The sequence below is a fragment of the Acanthochromis polyacanthus genome, chromosome 9 (assembly GCF_021347895.1).
Source record: "Acanthochromis polyacanthus isolate Apoly-LR-REF ecotype Palm Island chromosome 9, KAUST_Apoly_ChrSc, whole genome shotgun sequence".
Classification (NCBI taxonomy): Eukaryota; Metazoa; Chordata; class Actinopteri; family Pomacentridae; genus Acanthochromis; species Acanthochromis polyacanthus.
In genome coordinates, this window is record NC_067121.1 from 32903884 (window position 1) to 32928783 (window position 24900).

Here is a 24900-nt window from a genome sequence, read left to right on the forward strand (position 1 = left end):
CCGCTGCCAAATACGCATCAAATTGTTGTTTGGAAACAGCTGGTGCATCACAGTGGACGTTGTGGGGCTCAGACTGCATTCATCGGATTTTAGAGTTTCAGAAGTAAGCACAAATAATCACAGTGACTGAGCAGCTTGAATTTCAGCTCTCGGTCATTGTCAGTTGCTCTAAGTAATGGTTGACTAATACGTTTTTCTGGATTGATACCATATGTTTGTAATCTCAGATGTCCAATTTTAGATTAACTTAAACTCCAACACAAAGTTTGAGGAAATGTCTTTGCTTGCAGATGTTTTAAATATGCTTAAGTTAGAGAAAGCTTTTCAGTGTTTATCCTGTAGTATTGATAAGCTATTACTAGTGAGGTGTAACCAGTTGGGTAGTACTGCCGGTGGGACATGATTTAAGATCACGGTGAGTGGTGACTACAAATAGTCCGAGGTGGCTGCATCAAAGCCAAAGCAGAACATTTTCAAATTAATTTGTTTTATCAGGAATTGGGTAAAAATGGTGAAATCTTATAATCTGCCTGGACATAATTGCTTGATCCCTAGTTCTTAGCTTTGAAGAAATAGGTCCATGAGACAATTAGCTGAGTAGAAAGCCTGGAAACCGCCATAGCTAGCTTGTTACAGCATGTATGTTTGTGTGAAACTACATCATAGTAACGAGACATTGTGTCATCATGGTTATATCTGTTAGTTTGATTCCTTGACTTAATATACCTCTTCTTGTGAATAATTTAAAAACAAAACCTAGCCACAGGTACTCCACATGGAATAGATGTTCTGATTAGATTTTGATGCACCTTTCTGTGAAATTTGCATGAGGGAACTCTGATTTCAAAATATTGTTGTAACTTCTTAACATAAAAAGCTAACTTGAAACTGATAAAAGAAACTGTGAGTAATATTTAAAGTCAAATAAAGAAAACAATTAAATTCATGAGCTCTAAAACTCACACAGGTGGGCCTTATTTCATAAATTTGCTAATGAATGATGTAAAACTGATTTTTGAAACGTCTGTTAGCATTGTTGAGGACAAAGTACTTGTACTTTGACCATAGTTGTACATTTATCATGGAGATCCTGGCAGGATAAAAGGCAGTCCAAGTGCTTGCATTCCTGTTTTTGTTCAAGTTAAACTAGCCTGATGTACAATGTGTTGATAAGTGAGTGTTAGAGGTGATGGGATGTAGGCCTACTTTTGAACTATTTCTGAAAGAACTTGTGTTTTGCTGCCAGTTTTTTATGCTAAGCTATGCTAATCGTTTCCTGGCTCTAGCTTGATCCGAACAGAAAGATAGATGTGTTATTTCATGAAGTAGAAGTGTATTTCATGAAATATCAAACTATAACTAAAACAATGTACATTGTATATGCTTTTCAATTTCCAGTATATATGTATGAAGTGCAGCAGTTTTTGAACTATTATTTATTACCGTACAAGAACTAGATGCTGAAGTGGTTAGCCTATCAGTCAGTTAGTTTAGTAATGGAAGTTAATTAATGACGATTTCTGATAATTGATTACACTTTAATTTACAGTATGTATTATATGAACTGGATCATATTTATTTCCTTCCCTACATTTAACAACTGTGAATGTTTAAATATACATGCTGTTTGGTATATAGTAAAACGAAGACACCCCTTTTTAAACTTAGGTGAGGATTTAGTAAATTTTTTACATTTTCTATACAAAACAAGAACATTAATGGAATCATTTACATGGACAGTAATGGTCAGTTGTAGCCCTGCTCCCTGAAAAAGACTTCTGTGTGTGGCTACTTTATTCCTGTTTTGTTTCCAAACTATAAATATGCCCATTCAGTCCCTTTGCTATTTAAAGACACCCAGAAACAGATGGTTTGCGCAGCCGGGTATTTGGGATCCTACAAAACGTCTTGGCATTCCTGTTCTCTGGGCTCAACTCCCACCATGCACCTGTCCCATGTTGCCTGAGTTATTCAGAAGTCATTGCGGTCCATTTCAAAGGCTGCGTTGTATCCCACAAAGTCATCCCTTTCCAGAGAACTACCAACTCCTCTGCTCTTGTCTTTAGATCTGAACAGAGCGTTACAATTTGAAAACCGCAGAGAAATGAAGTTCCTGTCAGACGTTGTTCCCTGTAGAGAACTGCCCTACCATTCAGCACACACAACTGATAAGAGAGCAACAATGAGTGCAGCGTTTCCTCTTGACTTTTTTGAAACTACCTTACTTCCCTCGGCCAGTTTGTCCATTTCTTCCACCCACACATCCTTCCACTGATTTTTCTGTCTCGTGATTTCTCTTCCTGTCTCTGCCAGGCTCAAGACAAGAAGAAGGCCCTGGAGGAGACCAAAGCCTACACCACCCAGTCTCTGGCCAGCGTGGCCTACCAGATTAATGCCTTAGCAAACAATGTGCTGCAGCTGCTGGACATCCAGGCCTCGCAACTGCGACGCATGGAGTCCTCCATCAACCACATCTCCCAGGTACGCACCAGAGCAGATACAAAATAGAAATGCTGGTTATTGAATCACCAGTTGGGAACGTCACTTGGTTCACTGTACACCGAGAAATGCTGGATAACCTGCTGCACCCATCCAGCAACTCGAGTGCTAAATTTTAATGAAGCTGGATAAACTGCTTCTGAACTGGCAGCTGGTACAACGTCCTCTACTGCAGCCCAGTGATTTACTGACAGGAACGCAGGGAAAATGCTCAGAAAGATTTAGTTGTTGAACTATAGCCAGGACTGCAACTAGCTGTTATTTCCACAGTTGATTAATCTGCTGATTATTTTCTCTATTGGTTGTTTGGTCTATAAAATGGTGAACATGATGATTAGTTTTTCCCAAAGTACAAGATGACAAATGTCTTGTTTTGTCCACAACCCAAAGATTCAGTTTACTCTCATAGAGAAGTAAAGAAACCAGAATATATTCAAATTTAAGATGCTGGAAAGAGAAAATTTTGAGTTTTTCTTCTTAAAAATTACTCCAATCAAAATATCTGATGATTAACTTAAAAGTTTGTAGCTCATCGATTAACCGCTGGAGCTACTTTTTCTTTCTTTCCCTTCTAATGCTTAACCCTCCTGTTGTCCTCATTTACAGGCACCAAAAAATGTTGTTCCCTTCTCTGGAAAAAATTCAAAAATTCAGCAAAAAAAATCCCCAAATTTCTGAAAATTTGCAAAACCTTCGAAAGGAAAATTCCAATAATTCCTTAAAAGTTTACTTTAAAAGTTTTATTTAAAAAAAAAATCCCCCAGATTTGGCAAGAAAATTCTTGTATTTTCAAAAAATGAGTAAAAATCTTCCAAAAAAAATCCTAAAAATATCTAAAGTGATTCCATAGATATCAGTAAAACTTCTGATATTTTCTTTAAGAACATTCACAAAAAAAATCAACCAAAATCCAGCGAATTTCGCTGGATTTTGGTTGATTTTTTGTGTGAATGTTCTTAAGAAACATTTTTAACATTTCTTTTTTTCCACCAAAAAATGTTCAAAGATTTCCCAAAAATGTTGAAAATGTAGACATCAGAAGTTTCACTATGAGTATATATATATATTTTTTTTTTTTTTCCCCATTTTCAAACTTTAAACCAGGTAAAAGCATGCAAAAGTCAATCACTTTGTATATGAGCAACTGTTTCATGTCTTCTAGATCAAATACAGAATTATATGCTGAATCATGGAGTAGTTTGGCAGATTTTCTGCTTGTATTAAACATATTAAAGTGCAGTAAAATGCACACCCTTTGCTGCTGTTCCAGTATGGTAACACCGAGCTGCACAATGACACATTCATACATTGTAAAGACTGACAGATATGGCGGGGGCATGGATCATACTGGAGCTGCCAAACCTCCACAACCCCTCTTCAGTTGCTTCATCAGCAGTCCTTTCTGCCTCTCCCTGTCCCTCTCTGCCTCCCTTCATGCCACCACCCTGCCCGTCAGCCGCTGAATGTCCCGTGGCCTCCCTGTGTGCTTCATTAAGCCTGTCAGGGATGAAGTGAAATCCTGACGCCAGCACTCTCGCCTGGTTAGCGTTTCCAGCTCCCGCTTTACTCTGCAAATTGCAGGATGGAGTGGGGCGAGGTGCGGTCTAATGACGAACAACGAAACTCTTTTATTGATCCTTGAAAGACGGTTAGTGGTGCTTTATGTCCCACACTTGATGTTTCAGCTTCAGACCTAATAGCCCTCCTGGGTAACCACACGGATGTGAGGACTGTGAACAGCAAACCAGCACAGAATCTGTTGAGTCAGTAGGTGCAGTTTACTGTGGGTGGGAGAGCATTTGTCTCTAAGTATTAAAAAACAGACATATATCAGATTCAGTCTTCTTGTGTGTTTTAAAGATTTCTTTTTAGCAGTGATAAATGTACAAGTGTAACTAATAACATTAGGGATGGCTCAGTTCCATGGGAGTCTGGCAGCAAAGCCAAGCCAGGCAGCTAATACTCACAAAAGCAGTGTGCACTCTTCATTCTGCTATGAAAAAGGTGTTGCTCAGAGTGGTAGACAAGTGGATTATCATTTTACATTCTGTTCTGTGTGCTATACTTAAGAAGATCCAATGAACACCTTGTTTTAGAAGATAAGTTGTGCCGCAGCAGGAGAGTGGGTTGTGTAAAAGTTCTTTTTTTTTAACTTATTTTTTGTTTTATGGAAAGCCCTGATCATTTCTTTCCTTCGGGAATTTTAAAATGATACGAGAAAGGAGATAATATTGTTAACTTGGGTGCACTAAGTCAACTTCATGAATGCGTTATGAGGTACAGTCCAGTAGACATGGGTGCATGAAAATACAAAAACACTGCTGATGTCCCTGAAGGTCTCTTAGTATCAATACATCACCCACAGATTGGTTAAAATTGCAGGAAACGGCGTGAAACTTTACTTTTACATGCGCCTCATGCAGGTATTTCCCTCTGGATTTGGTTTATTATTCCAGCTGCCATATGCCCAAGAATTAAAATTTTAACTTGCTTGGATGTGCCAGGCATTTTTCTTGCTTAGTTGACTTGAAAGAGTTAAAATGGGATTAAAAGAGAAGGTAGCTGCCAAATCCAGGTCTGATTTAAAAGCCCACAGCAGAGGAGGCTGTGACAAAATTCCACAACAAAGGCTACTACCTAAATGCAAAACAGCAGCAGGTCTGATCAAAGCACACCTCTGAATCACAACTTAATTTGAATGGTTGTGCCTAAAAATATGTGTGTGCTCAGCGCAGCAGTAGACAAAATTGACATTTTGATTCTGTTGCGATGCACAACATAAAGCATCTCTCCCACTCTTTTCCATTTTCCCCGCAGACTGCAGCAGACTGCCGGTTTGCTCTCTGATTCATGTCTTTATTTTGTTTTTCGAGATCGTCATTCATCGCCTCAATGACCTACTTGCGCCTCTTTCAGCTCCGTTTCATTTGGTCAAATTGTCTCAAGTGCAAGATTGACCTATCGTTATACTGCAGAGCAAACTCACAAGACTATTATGGCTCGGTTAGGAATATTGCTGGCAAAGTGAGCATAGTTTGAATTTACTTGTTGCTCGTTACCAACAACCCAAATATGAGATCATTGGGCTTTGAAATCACACATCTTTGGACACGCCTGGGAAACCTTGGTGCAGACTACATCATTTTTCCTCTTGCCAATAACATTTCAACATGTTCATTTGCTCTGCAGAGAATAAACATTTGCTCAGCTTTTCAGGCTGAAACTACTGTATAGACCCAGCTGTGAACATTACAGCTAAACCATCTGTTCTCAAAATACACCGCAGAGATTGAGCAGACAGCCAGATGTTTATTAGAGTAACGAGATTCCAAAAGAAAATGAGATTGAGAGAGCACAGGAAGGGCAGACAGAGATCTGTCGTCAGCGATTAGGTAACAGTTATTACGCCTCAGTGTTTCACAAAGATTACCACGCATATTGCTACCTTTAGGAATGTACATTCAGAGGAAATGCTGAAATTAAGATGTCATGTTCCAGTCATTGCATGTTGCATTGCTCTAACAGTTTTCCTCCATTGTCGAGAATGATTTGTTCTCAGACGGGGCACACAGAGTGAGCAGTCACCGCTATTGTTAGGTGCTGTACAGTGTGTGTGCAGTTTAAATGATTACATCTGAAGACTGTAAGGTTAATTTTCTCATCTATCGCATCACCACTTTCCTGTCTTTTCCATTTCTCTTTGATCATAGCAGACCACCAGAATCATCAGCCTCTGGTTTCACATTTTCTCTCGCTCCCTGTTGTCCTTTTCTTTCTGTTTGTGCGTCTCTGTCCTTTTGATTTGTTTTTCTGACTTTCTCTAATCTGCGCTGCACCTCTCCTCCCCTATTACTGGCAGGAAATAGGCGGGTCTTTCTTCTTACTTCCCAACTGAAGCTGGGCGTGTCGCTTCAGTTTCCTTTCCAAAGAAAAGAGCCTCGAACGTTTTTTCTCTTTTTATATATATATACCGTATATCTCGCATGTAGCACACACAGGCTTCACGTCACACACAGTGAGAGAGGGAGCGACAGTTGTGGGTCAACTTGACAACACCGATCAGACTGATGGTCGCAGCAGAGGAGCTGTCAAGTGGATGAGATAAGGAGTGGTGACCTTGTTGCTATGTGGATCTCGGACGAACAGACAAGCGTGTATCGACATCCAAAACACGCACTCACACACACATCTCATCTGCACATATATCCTCTTGCTCCAGTGCAAGAATCTATCTATATCTACTTTGCCCCAGTGAAACACTCAAATTCCTCCCTCCCTACGCTACGCTCAGCTCTCCCTCCCCCAGCGTCACTCCCTCCTTCCAGTTTCATCCATCATTCATAAATTGAAGACCAGTCCATGCAGGAATCCGCTCTGAGTGATGATGACTGCAATCGCAGAGGAGATGGAGGTCGTCGATGTTTTCAGTTGATCCTGGTGCGAGAGGTTAAAGTAGAGCTTCGTCAAATGGGGCAGAACAGAAGAATAAACTGTGAAATTCCAAAGCCTCTCATTTCATCTTGAAATCCATGTTCATTTTGCAGCTTTCGAATGCTGAAGTACACTGTGTCAAGCAATACAAGCTGAAGATGGTGAAACAGTTTTAAATATAGACCTGTTGTACAAAAGCCAAAAAAAAGTGCCTGTGAACAGCATTTGTTTCTGTAACTTCTACAGTACAAGCTGACAAAAAATCTCTGTGGCTCAAATAATAAGGCTCTCTTTGGACGCTATTAAGACTAGACTAAAATACAAGATGAAAAATACAAACTACAAATACAGTATCATCACTGGAAACCTTTTTCGTGACAATTTTCCACAACAACATAATGACGTCACATTCATGCTACAGTCGTGATCTCCAGAGGATGAATCAGTACGAATTGTCAAGTAAAATATCTCAATTTCCCAGAGATGGATTGGCTAAAAGCTGCACACACAGTGACCCTCTGACCTTTCCGCCAGCAAGTTGACATGTTTTGGTTTTTTTGTGTATTTTTTGGCATTTTGGCCTTTGTTAGATCGTGGATAGAATAGAGCGTTACAAAAAAATGAGATCAGAGGGTGGAGTATGACATGCAGGAGTCACTTGTTAGGATCAGACCATATGCTTTAAGTATTTGGTTTTTCAAAGTCCTCAACATTTGTATGCACTTGCCAAATGTCTACTTAACTACTCCATAATTCGTCCACAAAATTGGTGACAATTTCTTTACTTTTTAAACCAACATATAAATTTGCTTTTGACTAAAAACCTGCAAAACCGTTGACTCTCCCATCAGTCTCAGTTGTACTTTGTGTTTTATCTTCATTAGCAAAGGTTTAGCATGCTAACACAGAGAAATAGGATGGTGAAAAATGTCATGTTAACATACGGATATTAATTTTCAAGCACTGATGTGTCTACGTACAGCTTTACAGACCTGCTTACATGCGCATACACTTGATTTATTCCTGTGAACAGAAATAAGATCCATCGCTAATGTTTAGCTCTACTTACTGTATTTTGAGGCTGTTAATATTTGAACATCTTGCGAATGTTTCATAATAAAAAGTAGTTCAGGAAACAGAAAGGGAAAGTATTCTGTTCCCTGGAGCTGCTTGTAGACTTTTAATCTGAAATAAGTGAATTAACAGGTAGTGAGGCCCAATCAGAAATTTGAAGTTACTGCCTGCTTGGTTCGAACTTCAACTGTGGTTAATACAGTTTGAGGATTTACACTGATGACAAATATTCATGTGAACCAAAGAGCTCAGTGTCTCCTGCTACCTTGTGATGTCTTGATATAAATGATTGATTGTTTGATATTTCCCTCCTACAGACGGTGGACATTCATAAGGAGAAAGTGGCACGTCGAGAAATTGGCATCCTGACCACAAATAAGAACACCTCTCGCACCCACAAGATCATCGCCCCGGGAAACATGGAGCGACCGGTCCGCTACATTCGAAAACCCATCGACTACACGCTGCTGGATGATGTGGGACACGGTGTCAAGGTAGGAAGGATTTGGGTCATTTTGTCAAATTAAAACCTTGCAAAGTTTGTAGCACAAGCATATTAGACTTCATATCAGGAAATATTTCCTTACTTTTATGGTTTACTTTTTAGTTTCTGGTTTTCAGAATGCACTTTCATACCGTTTTGGCTTCAGGACAAGCAGACTGTTGCATTTCGAGTCATTACTTTGATATATTGCCTTGTTTTCCAGTGATAATCGATTTTGCTAGACAGCGAAACACATATTTAGTCAGGTTCACACCTGGCACTTTCATGTGAACAAGCTGACCGTGTGCTTTCATAATTCATTCACACACAGCCACTCACACTGCAAGACGATCAATACGCTGGCCTTTTAGTTAATTAAATACAGAGACACCTAGAAATGTAACAAATGCTTGTTCAAGCATGAGATGCTAAGTTGGTAGCTGAGTATGGTTAAAAAGCTTCCCTTGTGAGAGTTTTTTTTCATACCCAGTAACAACTTCCTAAGCTGGAAGTTATTAGGAGTGTGTGTGTTTGTGTGTGTGATGGAGACATCTTGGCCAAGTGCTCCTCACACCATCACTTCCCCTGTGGAAAAAAAAATCTTTCAACCCTTTTCCGCCTCATTCTTCAATTTTTTATTCCCTCTCCCCATGATCCATCCTCTCCCTTCTCCTTCTGCTTTACAAGGCCGTGTGTTTATGGTTTTGTGTGTGTGTGTGTGTGTGTGTGTGTGTGTGTGTGTGTGTGTGTGTGTGTGTGTGTGTGGACGTGGACCCAGTTAAGAGCATAGTGTGTTTGAGTTGGCCTCTGCATCCCTCACCCCCGGTCTGTCTCTGTTGAGATAGTGGCTGTCCGCTGATGTTCAAACATCCGCTGATTCAAATTCAAAAGCTAGTGTTTCCTCCTTTGAGAGCTGGCTCGCACTGAGACAGATTTGGCACGACCCGCTATGCAAATTGGGCATCATTGGCGAATGCTGGAAATGACGGATCTCTGCAGAAATCAGTGCTGATAAGTGCAGATGCAAGAAGATGTGCAGCCTTTTTTTTTTCTTTTTCTCATTTACCTAAATAGGAAAACAGCAGCTGCTAGAGCCTTAAAATAATGACAACATGTGTAAGACGGCTAGTATTATGAGTCAGCACCTTTAATTTAGTGCATTTTAGTTCATCTAACAAGGTTTAGATCATCGTTTTTTAAATTAGATGGAACAGAAAAGCATCTCCCATTCCATATTCAGCCCTTCCTCTACTCTTTCTTTCTTGCACACACATCTGTGAATAATTCAGAAGGATTGATACGACTGCCTCAGCCTCTAAACAGAAATATACGGTTTTCTTAGAGGTATATTGATGCATGTGGGTATGGCTCCTCAATTTGTTTTTGTACATTTACAGCTCCACGGTGTGTTCAGGCTGCGTGGGAAATGTTATTAGCGGCTTATTAGCACTCCATCCTTGCAGCCCATTTCCTCCCGGCTGTGGTAGATTCCCTCGAGCGTACAAGTCGTGTTATCGCCCCTCTGCCTCTCATTCACATATCCAGAGGAGCTCACCCATGGAAAGATGTGGAGTCAGACTTGAACATAAAAATACCCATTCACACATGTATGGATGACTGTGCTCACCCATTCACCTTTCATTGCTTTTATTGGCATTTCTGGCAGTAACCAGGGTGACATAGTTCCAGCCACATCTCAGCCACTTCAACAGTGTGCTGTTATTTATGACCTCACTGTGCTTTGCTGCCCAGTTTTTTTTCTGAGTGCAACACTTAAAACGTCAGCACAGCCACATGCAGCTCAGACAGCTCATTATTTCTAACGTGTTTAAAGACTGAAGTGATTTTTATTCTGATTACAATCTGTAGCACGAGTCTAGACGCGGAGACACACATAACACATTTGCATATTGTTCATGTGTTCACTTCTGCTGTGCATATTTGAACTTTCAAGCAGTGGGTGTTTGACTTTTCAATGGCTTTTAAATGTTTGTTTACAAAGTGGAACAAAAGGAAGTTAATTCTTCCTCTTTGTTGTGTAAAAGCAAAACGGTGTTGTTCAGTGTGGGTTTTTCTGCACGTAGATGTCCAAGTGACAAAAGGAATCATTTACATTACAGTTTAACAACATTTATGTTGATAAGTCAGTACTATTGCATGATTAAAATCAGCCAGTATCAATGAAATATAATAAATGATGAGATATTTTCTTTCTTTTTTGTTATTGCTCATATGTTATACTCCAAACTAAACTCAATCAGACGATAAAACCAGTTAAGGTTATTGAGAAATGTCATTACTTCATTAGGCAAGTGATAATTTGACTTTTAGTATATTATGTTGTCTGCGATACAGGATCAGAATAAAATGATTCAGAGTGACGAGCAGCTTGTGGCTCAGCTTACTAGATTTTTACACATCCAGACACACTCACACATTTCAGAGGACGTGACAGTAACTTCCTGGAGACTCACCGTAACCATAACAAATAACCGCTTCTTGCCTAACTCCTACCCTAATTTTAATTCAAAGGTTTCAGTGGTCGCTGCGTAAACTGATAGTAATCACACAAGGGACTGGGCTTGTAACAGCGTTAAACAGATTTGCAGCTCCTCAGTTTTGTGATTGTCACTTGGTTGTCTGCTCAGCTGAAGCTAATATAACCTAATTTGCTCACAAGTGTGGATTTTGACATGCATGGAGGATATCCCCTTATATTAGCCTGTTTGATATCCTCTTTCCTTCTTACACTCCCTTTCTTTTTCTTTTTTCTACCCTTCCTTTAATGCTGTGTATAAAAATTAGTTTAAGAATGGATGTTGTGTTTATTCGGGCTGATCGATTTTGGTGAAATATATGATTGCGATTTTTCTAGCAGATGTTTCAATTACAGATCATTACCAAGTCTAATTATTGACTGCTTTATATTTTATTAGATGAGAAGATAAAGACATAAATTGCTTTAATCACGCATTTGTCACCGTTTTTAAAGAACACAGGAGATGGAACATTTAAGAGAAGTTAAATAAATCAAATAATTAAATCAGTAAATGTCTGACATTAGAACAGGTCAGTCATTCATGGCTCAGGAGTAGCCTCTAAGTATCGTACATTCTGCAGTCAAGTTTAGTAACACAATGAGAAGAAAAAATAAACTTTGTGTCAAATGTGCTGCATAATGTTCGTCCTAAATTGCAGACTTTTTGATTTGTTAATTGTATTGTTTCAAATAGTGCTTTGGATTTGAAACTGATGCATCGTTCAGCCCTAGTGTTCATCTTTAATACTTAAATTCTGCTCTTGCTATCACTAAAAAAGACTCACTTTTGTAACCATTAACCAATGAGCATATCTTGTTTTCTGTCTTCTCTTTTTGCCTGCTTGCACTCAGTGGCTTAAGGCCAAGGTAAGAGTTGGTTGTATTTCTTATCTTTTTGTCTATTTGTTAATCCCAGATACAGTATCAAGTGTCCATGAAGTCATTAAAGTGTCCATCATTTGTAAAACACATCAACATTTATGCAGCAAATTGGATTCCATGCAAAAGTGATTTACAGCAGTTCAGTGAAAACAGCAGCGTGTAAAGTTCTACCATACACCTGCTATTGGTTCAACTGGATATGTATGCTGCAGTAAATGCAGAAGAACTGTGTCAGGAAATTGGAAATATTATATTTCAGATTTAACATATTTATAATCTTATTAACAAATATTCCTTTGCCCATATCTGTATGTCACATTGCCCTTAATAAGTCACAGTACATGTACATGCACAGCATAGGCACATGTCATCAACTTACTGGAGCTTTCAGTTCCTTCATGTCCCTTTTTGTCTCATATTCTGTGTTTTTATATTTGACATAAGAGCTCTCATGCCAGTGTTTCTCCACAAAATTGTGCTCGGTTTTAGTTAGAGCTAAGGTGCTTATTTGAAACGGATCCAAGTATTCTACTTAATCATCGTCAGGTTAAACGAGTCCCCCGCTTTAACATTCACTGGCACGGGAAACACTGGTGTCAGCTAATCAGATTAAACAAAAGCAGCATTTTAACTTGCCTCTGCTCCACCAGCAACATGGGAACAATGCGGCGGGCCGAGGAGGGACCATTTCCAGGACTAACCCACCCACGCAGAAACCTCCGAGTCCCCCCATGGCTGGCCGTGGGACCCTGGGGTAAGAACCAGCAGCTCGTCATGCATTGTGTAGCAGATGTGGTTCTGTTTCGTTTGTTGCCACACAAACTAAACGCACCAACTCAAAACCAGTGAATTTGTCCTGAATAGTAAACAAAATTAAACAACCCTTAATGCTGCTTGTTGAGATTTAACCCTCGTGTGGTCCTGCAGGTCAAAATTGTCCCGGTTTAAAGTTTAAAATTATATTTTCACAGTGAAACTTCTGATGTCCATATTTTCAACATTTTTGGGAAATCTTTGAACATTTTTTGATGGAAAAAAACAAATGTTAAAAATGTTTCTTAAGAAAATTCACATAAAAATCAACCAAAATCCAGCGAAATAAGAAAATAGAAGTTTTACTGATATATATGTAATCACTTTAGATATTTATCCGATTTTTTTTTTTTTGGAAGATTTTTACTCATTTTTAAAAAAAAATATTTACAAGAATTTTCATGCCAATTTTGTTTTTTTTTGTTTTTTTTTTAATAAAACTGAAAGGAAACTTTAAAGGAATTTTTGGAATTTTCTTCCTGAAGGTTTTGCAACTTTTCAGAAATTTGGGGAACTTTTTTGCTGAATTTTTGGATTTTTTTCAGACAAAGAAACAATATTTTTTGGTGCCTGTAAATGAGGGCAGTGGGAGTTAAATCACCTCTCCTTATTTGCGTTAAAAATGGCGTCGGTTTCTTGTTTCTTCCTCTCATTTTTCCCGACATTAAGAATGAATTCTGCTTTCCCTCTGTCCGTCTGAATCCAGGCGTAACACTCCATACAAGACACTGGAGCCCGTGAAGCCTCCAGTGGTGCCCAACGACTACATGACGAGCCCGGCCAGACTGGGCAGCCAGCACAGCCCTGCACGCACAGCTTCCCTCAACCAGAGGCCCAGGACACACAGGTACCACACACACTCTCCACCCAAAATTAACATATAAACTATGTTTGGATTGCTGTGCACTTCGATAAAGCTCCGCTCATGCAAGGTCAGATGTGACTGCACTGCAGATGCTGAAGCCGATCATTTAAACCACATCAGGAGGGAAGGATTCACTCATTCATCCAGACAGTTCAACGAATGTGTAAAGGACATACCAGGACACAGGCAGAGTAACATACACATGTAGCAGGCTGACCCACAATTAGCGTACATAGCTGAATGTTACGTGTTTTGTCTGTGATAGTTTCTTACAGCAGACATTTTGTCTTTTCAAATGACATTTATTCAGCTGTCCCAGTGAGTCATGCAAAATACCAGAAACCTGGAACAGAAGCAGCCAAATGGAATTCAGGTGTCACTCATTTTGTTATTTACACCTGAGCTTTTCTCACTGTCACGTGTCAAAAAAGCTCTAATTATTAATTCATGTTTAAATGTACAGTTCAGCATCTAAGAGCGAACACCTTGCCTATACTGAACACATACCGCATGTGGAGCGTTCACAGAGCGGATGTGCTGCAAAGTGTATATTTGTATTGGCAACGCTTGCATTGCACATATGTGTGCATATGAGTCATTAGAAAAGCAAGACGGTAAGCTTTCATTTTGCTGTAGTCGTCTCCAGTTTTTGGATCAAACACAGTGCAGCGAAAATTAAAATACATGCTGACAGACTCCAAAAATAGAAGCCCAGTTCATTGCACAGCTGTATATGAGTGCTTTAATTTAGAAAATATAGGCATCTCATGACCCATTTCTGTGTAAAAGGGCCATGTGCAGAAATCTAAATAGAGTGCTGGTCTATTTTTATATTTGCAAACCTCTTCAGTGCATGCAGAGAAGATAGAGACTGTTGTACTGCTTGGTTACAAGTACATGATGTTCTTGTGTTGCACGTACATGGGCCAGACGTGGCCATCGAACAGGCTGGGGGGGTCTGGCACCGTGTACCTAGAGCACCTCCTCTTTTTGCATGCTTCATATGGGACGGAAATAAAGTAACGTTAGTTTAGCACATCGATCAAAGGCCTGGAGGTGTAAAGCAGGAAGCCCTCCACAATGAGGATATGAGTCTCCTCCTCCTCCTTGTGGTTGGACTTCAGGACCATCTCTGTGTCCAGGGTGTTATTAACGCCATGAGACTTCTCAAACTTCACCGGGTTCTCCAGCCAAGCGTAGATCGTACTCGTCATGGCGTCCATGTCCAGAGCAGCGATGACTTGAAGAAGTCATCCTGATGGATCACGCAGCAGTTGGGCAGGTCTCGGTGAGGGTGGTTTTCCCTCCATCAACAAAATCAGCTTCACTAAAAGCAGTGGAAATGTTCAAACACATCCGTTACATGTTTTGCGTAGCCGCAGGGTAATTGCTTCATCAGGCTCCTGCACGGTTCTCCTCCTTTTGGCTCGAACATTGTTTCTCTTACACCACACCACTGCTAATGTTCTTGTTGTCCTCAGATTCGTAGATGAGCTTGACGCTGCACACGGCACATTCACAGAGCTCTGAATCTGTTACCACAGTGACGGCAGCATTGTTGTGACAGAATGACATTTGAGCGACTAATGATAGGATGTCAAACAAACACTGTCATGTAATCAAGTTTTTCTCGCACATCCTCTAAATATCACCACAAACCTTTCCTCTCCTCTCTGCAGCGGCAGCAGTGGTGGGAGTGGTGGGAGGGAGAGCAGCGGAGGCAGTGGAGTCGGCATTCCTCTTGCAGTTCCCACTCCGTCTCCTCCCAGTATGGGCCAAGGTGAGTCTCAGCAGCTGCAACCTACAGCAGCCGCTTTGTCTTCAAATGTTATCAAACTGAGCAGACTTTGGCTGAAATGAAGGAATTAAAATGCTTGCAGGTACTGTAGTATTAACCCTCGCGTCGTCCTGTGGGTGAAATTGACTCGTTTTAACCCTTTACGCTTCAGTGCGTCGTAGGTGTACCGCCGGCGGTACACCTACTAATTTGCATAGGAATTTCAAGAATGTCCGACGGCTGCAAACACGATTATACAAACACCATACGCCGATGGAAAGCTTAGATTCTCATGAATCCGCCGGTATAAACCACTTTCAGATGCGATTACTACAGCGGGTGAGAAAAACACATTTGTCCGACAAAAACGAATATTCATCCATCCGTTCTCTATACATGGCTTCAACGCACACAGCGCGACTCACATTTCCGGGTTCATTATTACACACAAAAAAAAAGATTCCACAAAAAACGGCCATAATCCAGCCTTTTACATCCAGACGACACAAGCCAGTAAACTATTTTGTCCAAAACATGTCCTGAAGTCGGTATAAAATCCCCGAATCGGTCATTTTCAAGGAAATGCACCTCGTGATGCCCGTCCAATATTCCCCGTATTTTTTGTAATTTTTTTAATTTAAAAATAGAATATTAGCGATTTTTTTGTACTGAAAATGGCTGGAATTGACTGAAGCTTAAAGGGTTAAAGTTTGAAAATGTGGGAAAAAATATATATTTTCACAGCGAAAACTTCCATGTTTTCAACATTTTTGGGAAATTTTTGAACATTTTTTTTGTGGGAAAAAAGATATGTTAAAAAAATGTTTCTTTAAGAACATTCAGAAAAAGAAAATATTAGACCGTTTACTGATATACATGGAATCACTTTAGATATTTTTAGGATTTTTTTTGGAAGATTTTTATTCAGTTTTTGAAAATTTTTACAATTATTATTTTATTTTTATTTTTTAAATTTTAATTTCTTGCCAAATTTGGGAATTTTAACAAAAAACTTTAAAGGGAAAATTTTAAGGAATTTTCTTCCTGAATATTTTGCAAAGTATTATAAAGTATTATAAATGTAAGGAGGGTTAAATAATTCAATCAATTGAAGAGCTGAAAGACGCACACTGAAACACCAATACAAATTGCCAGCATTTTGCTTTTCTGAGCCCTTCTTTCATCATATTTAACTTGTGGAGAAATGCTGCAGGCGCACAGTAAGACTCCAAAGGTGTATTTCATTATCAGGTATTCTTGGCGTTTGCTCAAACACACATTAAATATACATTGAAGAAACTGCAGTTCAGGAAAAAATGTAAGAAGGAGAGAAAGAAAATTAAAACAGTGAGCCTGGAGAAAGCAAGAAATATTAGAAAAAGGGATCGGTATTGTGCTGTTGTTGATTTATTGCTTCTTTTTTTTACCACCATGTACCTGGAGTATTGGAAACAATAAATTGAATTTGAATGTTAATATTACCCCAACAGCTGCACATCATTTTCCTTCACATGCTGCATGTTTGTATTAATGCTAAATATTGATAATTTAAGGTAATTCAGCAGCTATAAAACTGTCCTTTGTCCTCCTGTTGTGCAGTGGCGACATCGTCAGCCTCGGTGCCTCAGGGCCCCGGCCTGGGCCCGATCCCCATGTCCCAGTTCGGCACCATCTCCCGCCAAATCTCCCGTCACAACTCCTCCACCACCTCCTCAGCTTCCATGGTGTCGGCTACCGGCACCTACCGCCGTGCACCTTCCGTCTCCTCCCAGCAGCCCCACATCAACGGGGGCCCGGCGTACCCTCAGAACTCAGGTAAGGCGGCTTTAATACGCTCATTTGTAAAGTGAATTAATAGATAGCTGGTACACAGAGATAATTGTCCTTTATAGGGCTAGCTACTGTTGGTATGAAATTATGGAATTTTATAGTATTTTATTTTATAGGATGTGACCTCTCCCTTCTTCTCCTCAAATGTTTAAACTTACATTCTGGTTCTAGGATAAATTAATAAGCCTGCTTTTGTCGAAGCTAATGAAAATGACTGATGAACCGTAATTAGAGAAGTCAGGGTTGTTGAAACCTCCCCACCTCGGCACCGCTATGCAGAGTGTCTCATTACCATTTCTAATTGAGTTATGACATTGTCATTTTAGTCAGCTGGAGGAAGCTTCTTGCTCAGGAGAGACAGGCAGACTGGCAGGAGGCATTTCAGGATAGACAACACAAACAGCCACGAGACAAGGGGAAACCCAGGGCGTATGCATATTTTCTGTCAGAAGAGTAGAATTTATTTGGGCAGGTATCACTCTGAGCCATTCTCCTCTAATAGCCCCTCTCTCAAAGGACGACCATCTTTCTTGGCACAAAGCGCATGAGGAGGAGGAGGAGGAGGCCGTCTGTCTTGTCTGAGAGGAGAGAGACAATGACACGGAGCTGCATCAACACCGGCCTTAAACTGGGGCATCATGCAGTCTCCGTGTTGTCGGCTCCGCAGCTCCTGTAACGTAATCAAGCCGAGAGATATGTTTTGATTTGTGGCACAGAAAGCTAGTTCCGTTGCATGAGGGAGCTCATCGATCTGCCGGCGTGTAGCTGTGGATGGATGCGGCTCTGCGGCGAGAGCAGGGTGGAATAATGAGACATTACTGCCCAGTGAGATTACAGACGCCCTTCCATTACATGTGATTTATGAGTCAGACCCGGCGTGCCTCTGTGTGACGTCATGTCTTTGAGCGAGGACAGCTGTGCTTTTCTGTATTTGCTTATACATATTTCTCCTGTTTGAGACAGCGCAGCAAAAGAGTCATTGTAAGGGCAGAAGATGGAGATTATGCTGTTACAGGTTCATTTAATAAAGGGTGCAACTCAGCAAAAATGCTGCACTTTCTCCCCAAACATTTATTAACCCTCGTGTCGTCCTGCGCGTCAAAACTGACCAGTTTTGAAGTTTGAAAATTTGGGAAAAAAATTCATATTTTCACAGTGAAAACTTCCACATGTTCAACATTTTTGGGACATTTTTTGGTGCAAAAAAAGAATTGTTAAAAAAATGTTGAAGCTTTACTGATCAATATGTAATCACTTTAGACCTTTTTAGGATTTTTTTTGGAAGATTTTTGCTCATTTTTTGAAAATAGTTACAATAATTTTCTTTAATTTAGGGGATTTTTTTAAATAAAACTTTTAGGGGAAACTTTTAAGGAATTATGGGGATTTTCTTCCTGAAGCTTTTGCAAATTTTCACAAATGTGGGGAATTTTTTTGATTTATTTTTTTTTAAATTCTTGGGTTTTTTTCAGACAAGGAAACAATATTTTTTGGCGCCCATAAATGAAGACAACAGGAGGGTTAATACGTTCAGCATTTAATTAAATCACCAGGATCACGTAGAGACTCTGCAGCTTTAAAAACTACTGAACTGTCATCTTGCCACTGCCGCGTTTCTGTGTGGTGCCCTGCAGTTCTTACCGCTAGCTGCAGCCTTTGCTTTTGATTTAAAGCAGATGCTGATGAGGTAGATCATCAGACTGAGATTAGATGAATGCTTTTCTAGCCCAGCTTGAGAAACGCAGCACAAAAGAACACTGATTGGAGATGTGTAAATGAGGTGCTCACCAATGCTTCCTGCACTATTTTGCTTGCTCACAAGCTTTTTGTTGTCTTTTTTTCCCCCTCTTTCTCCACACGCTCAATTTGGACTTTCTCTTCCCTATGACGCCCTTTTGTTCTTTTCTTGCGCTCGTCGCTCTGCCTCTCCACCACCTCCGTCTCTCTGCTGCTCTCTCTGCTTGTCTGGGTGTTGCTGCTCCAGTGTCTGTGGCTCCTCCACCTCCTCCTCCCATGGTCCAGCTGACCCCACAGATCCCTCTGACCGGCTTTGTGGCCAGAATGCAGGAGAGCAGTAAGTAGAAACGCAGGCAAAAACATGCACATTTACTCACGAAGACGCACACACCTGCTGTCTATTTCCAAAAGCAGACAGCAAAAAAGTCCTACACTGATAAAGATGACATGTGCATGCACTCAGAGACAGACGGTATAAACTCTTTGTATAGTAACTCCCCTCATTTAACATCTTATAGGGCACAAATTAAGCTTTTCCTTATATTTTGTGTCACATTTTTCATACGAGCTGTCCCCAAAGTATTGCAAAACAGTAAAATGTTCTGCCTGTAATTCATATCTTTGTTGCTGTAAGGGTTAAGGGACCAAAAAAGAAGTTATTTTAGTCATCATATATTTTTAATTTAATCGACCGATTAATCAGTTATTGGAATTTTTTTCTGCCAAATATCGGAAACGGCATCGGCCTCAAAAAATCCATCTCGGTCGGGCTCTAGGTTTAAATAATGAAGTAAACGTTTGTAAAAGCAACCCTTGGAAGCACAAAGCTGTAGCTTCACACTGCTCTGAGTACCACTAGAGTTTTACAGACAGTCTACTTAGGAAGTATTTACGGCATTTCGTGTACCCTCTTGTTTGAGACAGCAGAGCAATATTTTACGAGCTACACTACTAATTCGTATCTAACGACAGCAGACGTTTTAGAGCGTTCCCCACATGCACACATACAACCAGGGCTTATAGACAAACACATTTGCATACGGCTTCTGACTTAAAGACTAAATCCATCGTGATGTTCCACAGTACGCACATAATTAGAGTAATATTTACCAAACACCTGCTGTCGTCTTGGTCGCTGCAGATGCTCGTGCTGCATTCAGATCGAATTCAGGCTCAAACACGTACACATGGATTTAAGGAGCTACCACTCGAAAGCGAAAATTAGACATTATGTTACTTAGTAGGTTTACAGTTTGCTTTCAGGGCTTTGAAGAAGACGACAAGCAAAAGCTTCAGCAAAGCCTGATAATTACAAGAAAGAGAGGGGCCTTAGGGAGATAAATACGCTTTTTTTTTTATAAAGCTGTGATTCATGCAAAGCTACTCTAATGGAGAATAAAATGTGGATAAAACATCCCCTGTAATGGCCCTGAAATCGTCTCGGTATCCACACGCTGCCTCACACTCTTCTCTGTGGCTTGCTTCACTCAGCTACACTCAGAACACCTCTTTTCTTGCGCTGGATGCCGGGCTGAGAGGGTAGCACCCTCACATGTCTGTCTGTTGCCGTGGTGATGGATCAGTGGAAGCGTGCGTCCTGTAGTCTGTCCACCGAGGAGAGAAAGTGTGACCCGATGTCGTGTCCTGATTCACCGCCGACCGTCTGCTAAGATGCAGCGATTAAACTCTGCGTCTGGTTAAATGTAGTTCAGGCTTTTCTCACAATAAACCTCAGAGGGTATTAGTCAGAGAATAGCATTAGTAGGGTTTACTTCCTAAACAGGCCTTATATTCTTAACCCTTGTGTCGTCCTGCCGGTCAAATTGACCCGTTTTAAAGTTTGAAAATGTGGGAAAAAATATATTTTCACAGTAAAACTTCTGGTGTCAACATTTTCAACATTTTGGGGAAATTTTTGAATATCTTTTGGTGGAAAACAAAGAAATGTTAAAAATGTTTCTTTAAGAACATCCACAAAAAAAATCAACCAAAATCCAGCGAAATTCGCTGGATTTTGGTTGATTTTTTTGTGGATGTTCTTAAAGAGAATATTAGACATTTTACTGATATATATGTAATCATTTTAGGTATTTTTAGGATTTTTTGGGGGAGATTTTTACTCATTTTTTGAAAATATTTACAAGAATTTTCTTGCCAAATTTGGGGGATTTTTTAAAAAATAAAACTTTTAAGGGAAACTTTAAAGGAATTCTTGGAATTTTCTTCCTGAAGATTTTGCAAATTTTCGGAAATTTGAGGATTTTTTTGCTGAATTTTTAATTTTTGTCAGAGAAGGAAACAACATTTTTTGATGCCTGTAAATGAGGACAACAGGAGGGTTAGTTAGCACATTTTCACATGAGGAGATTTGATTATTTTAATGAAAACACCCGACGTGTAGGAGGGTTTTGTCTTCAGAAGTCCTCTGGTACATTTAAAGTGACACATTTTCCACTTGCAGCAGCAGGGATTAGTGTGTAAACAGAAGAGGAGCTGGTTAGTATGAGCAGCAGTAATCACCAACGAAGAAAAGAGCCACGGTTAAAAAGAGGTCACAGCTCTGAAAACACTGTTCAACAACCGAGTGAGTTCCTGTGTGGAAGTACGACAACAAAGTACCTAAACACTCGAGAAAAAAAAACTTAGTTTATTTAATAGAACTGATCTTGTTTCGTCTCCCTGTCTAAACTGTGTTGCATTACCAAAACTTTTGCCAACAATGTACTTACATCAAGTGTAATGTATGCTGTTTATAGAGGGGTTAATGGATGACGCTAATAAAACCAGAGACAGCTATGGTTTTATAGTGAAGCTTTTTCATCTGTTGACACTAAAACTGCTGCAGAGTGAGTTGTTGGACCTCTGGCAAAACAGTCATGTAAGCAGACTGGAACTGAAGAGTTGCATTAATTTTCCTCCCCTGGTGCATTATTGCCAGTTGTTTAGTTCAGCAGCGGGCTCATGAGTCAGATAAGATGTGTATTTTTTATTATGATTGGACTTGAGACTGTAAGGCTGCGGGCCCTTGTTCCAAGACGACACTTGTAGAATAAGAACACGTTTGGTTAGAAGACTAAGGCGATTCGGAGCCAATTCAGGCTTTCAGAATCACAACCGTCCAACTCATGCTCGTGTCAGTGACCTAAAAACACATATAAGCTTTGGGAATGTCTTAAAATAAGGTCACATCAACATTAAATAGACAAGTGCAGGAACTAAAAGTAACCCCAATGACTTGGTTCTTCTAGTTTTTCCCATGAGTTTCAACCCAAACACTACTAGTTGTGGTTGTAGTTGTAGTACTACTAGCTATACTAGGAAGCCTAAAGCTGACAGTTAGGTTCTGTCTTTGGTATCGTCTCTAGAGAATTATGGGTTTTAGCAATTTTATTATTTTTAGTTTACAAATGAATATAGAGGGGGTAATTTGGACACTCACTCTAGTATTGTAGTCAGTAGTGAAAAGTAAGTACATTGATTTAAGTCCTGTGCTAAGGACAGTTTTGAGTACTTTCTTTGAGTTTTTCCATTTTGTACTCCTTTATACTTCAACTTCTACAGTGCAGAGGAAAATACTGTACTTTTTTACTTCATCACATTTATTTTATCTAGTTTAACAACACAAAATTAGCCTAGCCACACTACACCCATGTTTCTGAAGGCACAAGGGTCTAGGGAAGCTCGACAGGGAGGGAGGCGGGCTAAAAGGTTGTCTATCAAATCCCTCTGCAGCAATTGGGTAGGTATACAACCAATCAACGCAACGAATAGGCTGACGTAGTTCCGAGAGCACCGGCGGATTGTGGCTAAGTCCCATTAGCTTCCCAACCAGCGGAGCCGCGGAGCCAACTGGTATATTAAGGATTTGCCATATCCCGTCGGCATAAGTCCAAATACGTCTTTCTTCTCAATGAAACACTTCAGTGCCGTCCTTTGTTTATCTTTCAAGTTGAATTTTAGCTTCAAATCTTTAAGGGTTGTGGACAAAGCCGAGTCGAAAGATAACTGTTTATTGTGCGCCGGTTGTTTCTGTCAGAATCGTCACGCCTCTGTCGTCACTTCGTTACGGCGCCTTCTGACTCTACACTTCATGGTGATTCGTCCGGCCAGTTTTAGGAGAATCCAGCCTCGAGCCTTATGGAGGGTAACTAGACCCTCCCTGGCAGAGAATTAAATTTGTTGCCGTGGGTTGTCTAGCGCGGCTAGGCTAACACAAAATGTCATCTGAACATAAATTCTGCTACAGATGAACATCAAACTTTATTGATCCTTGAGGGGAAATTCACAACTATTTTGTAGAATTTTAGTATTTAAATCACTGTTACCAGCTCCAACATTCAATCCACAAATACATTAATAATTATAATGCAATAACATACTTTATTCTGATATATTCTGTCTTCCATAATGAGCACTTTTGCATATATTTTGATGCTAAAACTTTTGTACTTTTCCTTAAGTGTAGATTTAAAATCATGCCTTTAACTTGTAACTGAGCATTTTGTGGTATCCGCTCCTTTACTGAGATCTGAGAACTTCCACCTCTGGTTTAGGGTAGTCAATAAATAAATTCAGCATTTCCTCTTTAGAACATGAAAAACAGCAGGGAGAGCTTCATGGTGGGAAGTTAATTTTGAAGATAGAAACATTTGCCTTCATGAATAGTTCCTGAATGAGGTGGTTTGACGGCTGCTGGTGCTGTAGGATGAGCTTTTCATGCTGTCCAGCTAGAAAGGAAGAGAACCCTAAGCCCAGATCATTTAAGGTGGTATTTGCTGTAAAATGAGGGCACAGATTTCTTTATAGTAGCAAGGTTTGGAAAGATTTCTTTTGGTCAATTTTATAACTTTATGTATTAAAAATATACAGGAATTTAGTTCAGTTTAACCCTGTAGAACCCAAGTATAAAAAAGAACAAAAAATAAACAAAATAAATTTATATATATATATAAATAAAGGGAAAAAAATAATCAAAAAAATATATCACCCAAATATAGAGTAAAATAAGCAAAAAATAAAACAAAAAGTGTAGACGATAATAATAATAACAATAACAATAATAATAATATATAAACCCAAATATAGAAGGAAATGAGCAAAACACACACACACACACACACACACACACACACATATATATATATATATATATATATATATATTTAAAAAAGGAAAACTGATGTTATAAACAAAATATACATATATATATATATATATATATATATATATATATAAACCCAAATATAGAGACAGATGAGCAGAAAAACAAATAAAACAAAAATATTGATGATTATAATAATATATAAACCCAAATATAGAAAAAAATTACCAAAAAATAAAATTAAACAAAAATATAGAAAATAATAATAGTTGTAATAATAATATAATATATAAACCCAAATATAGTAAAAACCCAATATGTGTGTGTATGTGTGTGTGTATGTGTATATATTTATATATATATATATTTTTTTATTTATTTTTTTATATATTTAAAAAAATAAAACTGATGTATTTCTGCAACAGTGGTTTTTATAGGGTTAAAGTCTATCACTGGGTACTTCCACCAAACAAATCCAACCAAACAGTTAAATAAATTTTACATGTAATGTCTGAATGTAATCTAAACACAGACTCTGCTGCCAGAGGACATTTTAAAATTCTCTGCAGCGACAGATTGGATCAGAGACGTTATCTCCACTCTTTCTCTGTTGCCTTTTTTCATTCCTCTCTCCTCCACTCTTCCAGTAACAGACAGCCCTGCTCCTCCTCCCCCGCCTCCCCCAGAGGACATTGGTGTGTTTGAGGAGCCTGCTCCCCCTCCTCCTCCTCCACCTGTGGACTACGAGGAAGAGGAGGCTGCTGTGGTTCACTACAGTGATCCGTACGCTGATGGAGACCCCCACTGGGCCCCCAAGGCTTATCTGGAGAAAGGTCAGTGCCGAGGAGAGCAGGCAGCTATTTTTTCA

General features: G+C 39.6%; 1 protein-coding gene across 2 annotated transcripts in view; it reads left to right on the forward strand.

Moving 5' to 3' along the window:
* The window catches only part of LOC110951980 (abl interactor 1-like), a 32962-nt gene that overhangs the window by 4379 nt on the left and 3683 nt on the right, over window positions 1-24900 (forward strand). Inside the window, exons 2-10 of one of the 2 annotated variants that reach the window (XM_022195282.2) lie at window positions 2314-2481; window positions 8322-8498; window positions 11880-11894; window positions 12560-12663; window positions 13429-13569; window positions 15267-15367; window positions 16964-17179; window positions 19179-19268; window positions 24680-24865. In XM_022195282.2, the coding sequence (XP_022050974.1) occupies window positions 2314-2481; window positions 8322-8498; window positions 11880-11894; window positions 12560-12663; window positions 13429-13569; window positions 15267-15367; window positions 16964-17179; window positions 19179-19268; window positions 24680-24865 (1198 nt within the window). The remainder of the gene's footprint in view (window positions 1-2313; window positions 2482-8321; window positions 8499-11879; window positions 11895-12559; window positions 12664-13428; window positions 13570-15266; window positions 15368-16963; window positions 17180-19178; window positions 19269-24679; window positions 24866-24900) is intronic. The other variant, XM_022195283.2, reaches the window with a different exon arrangement.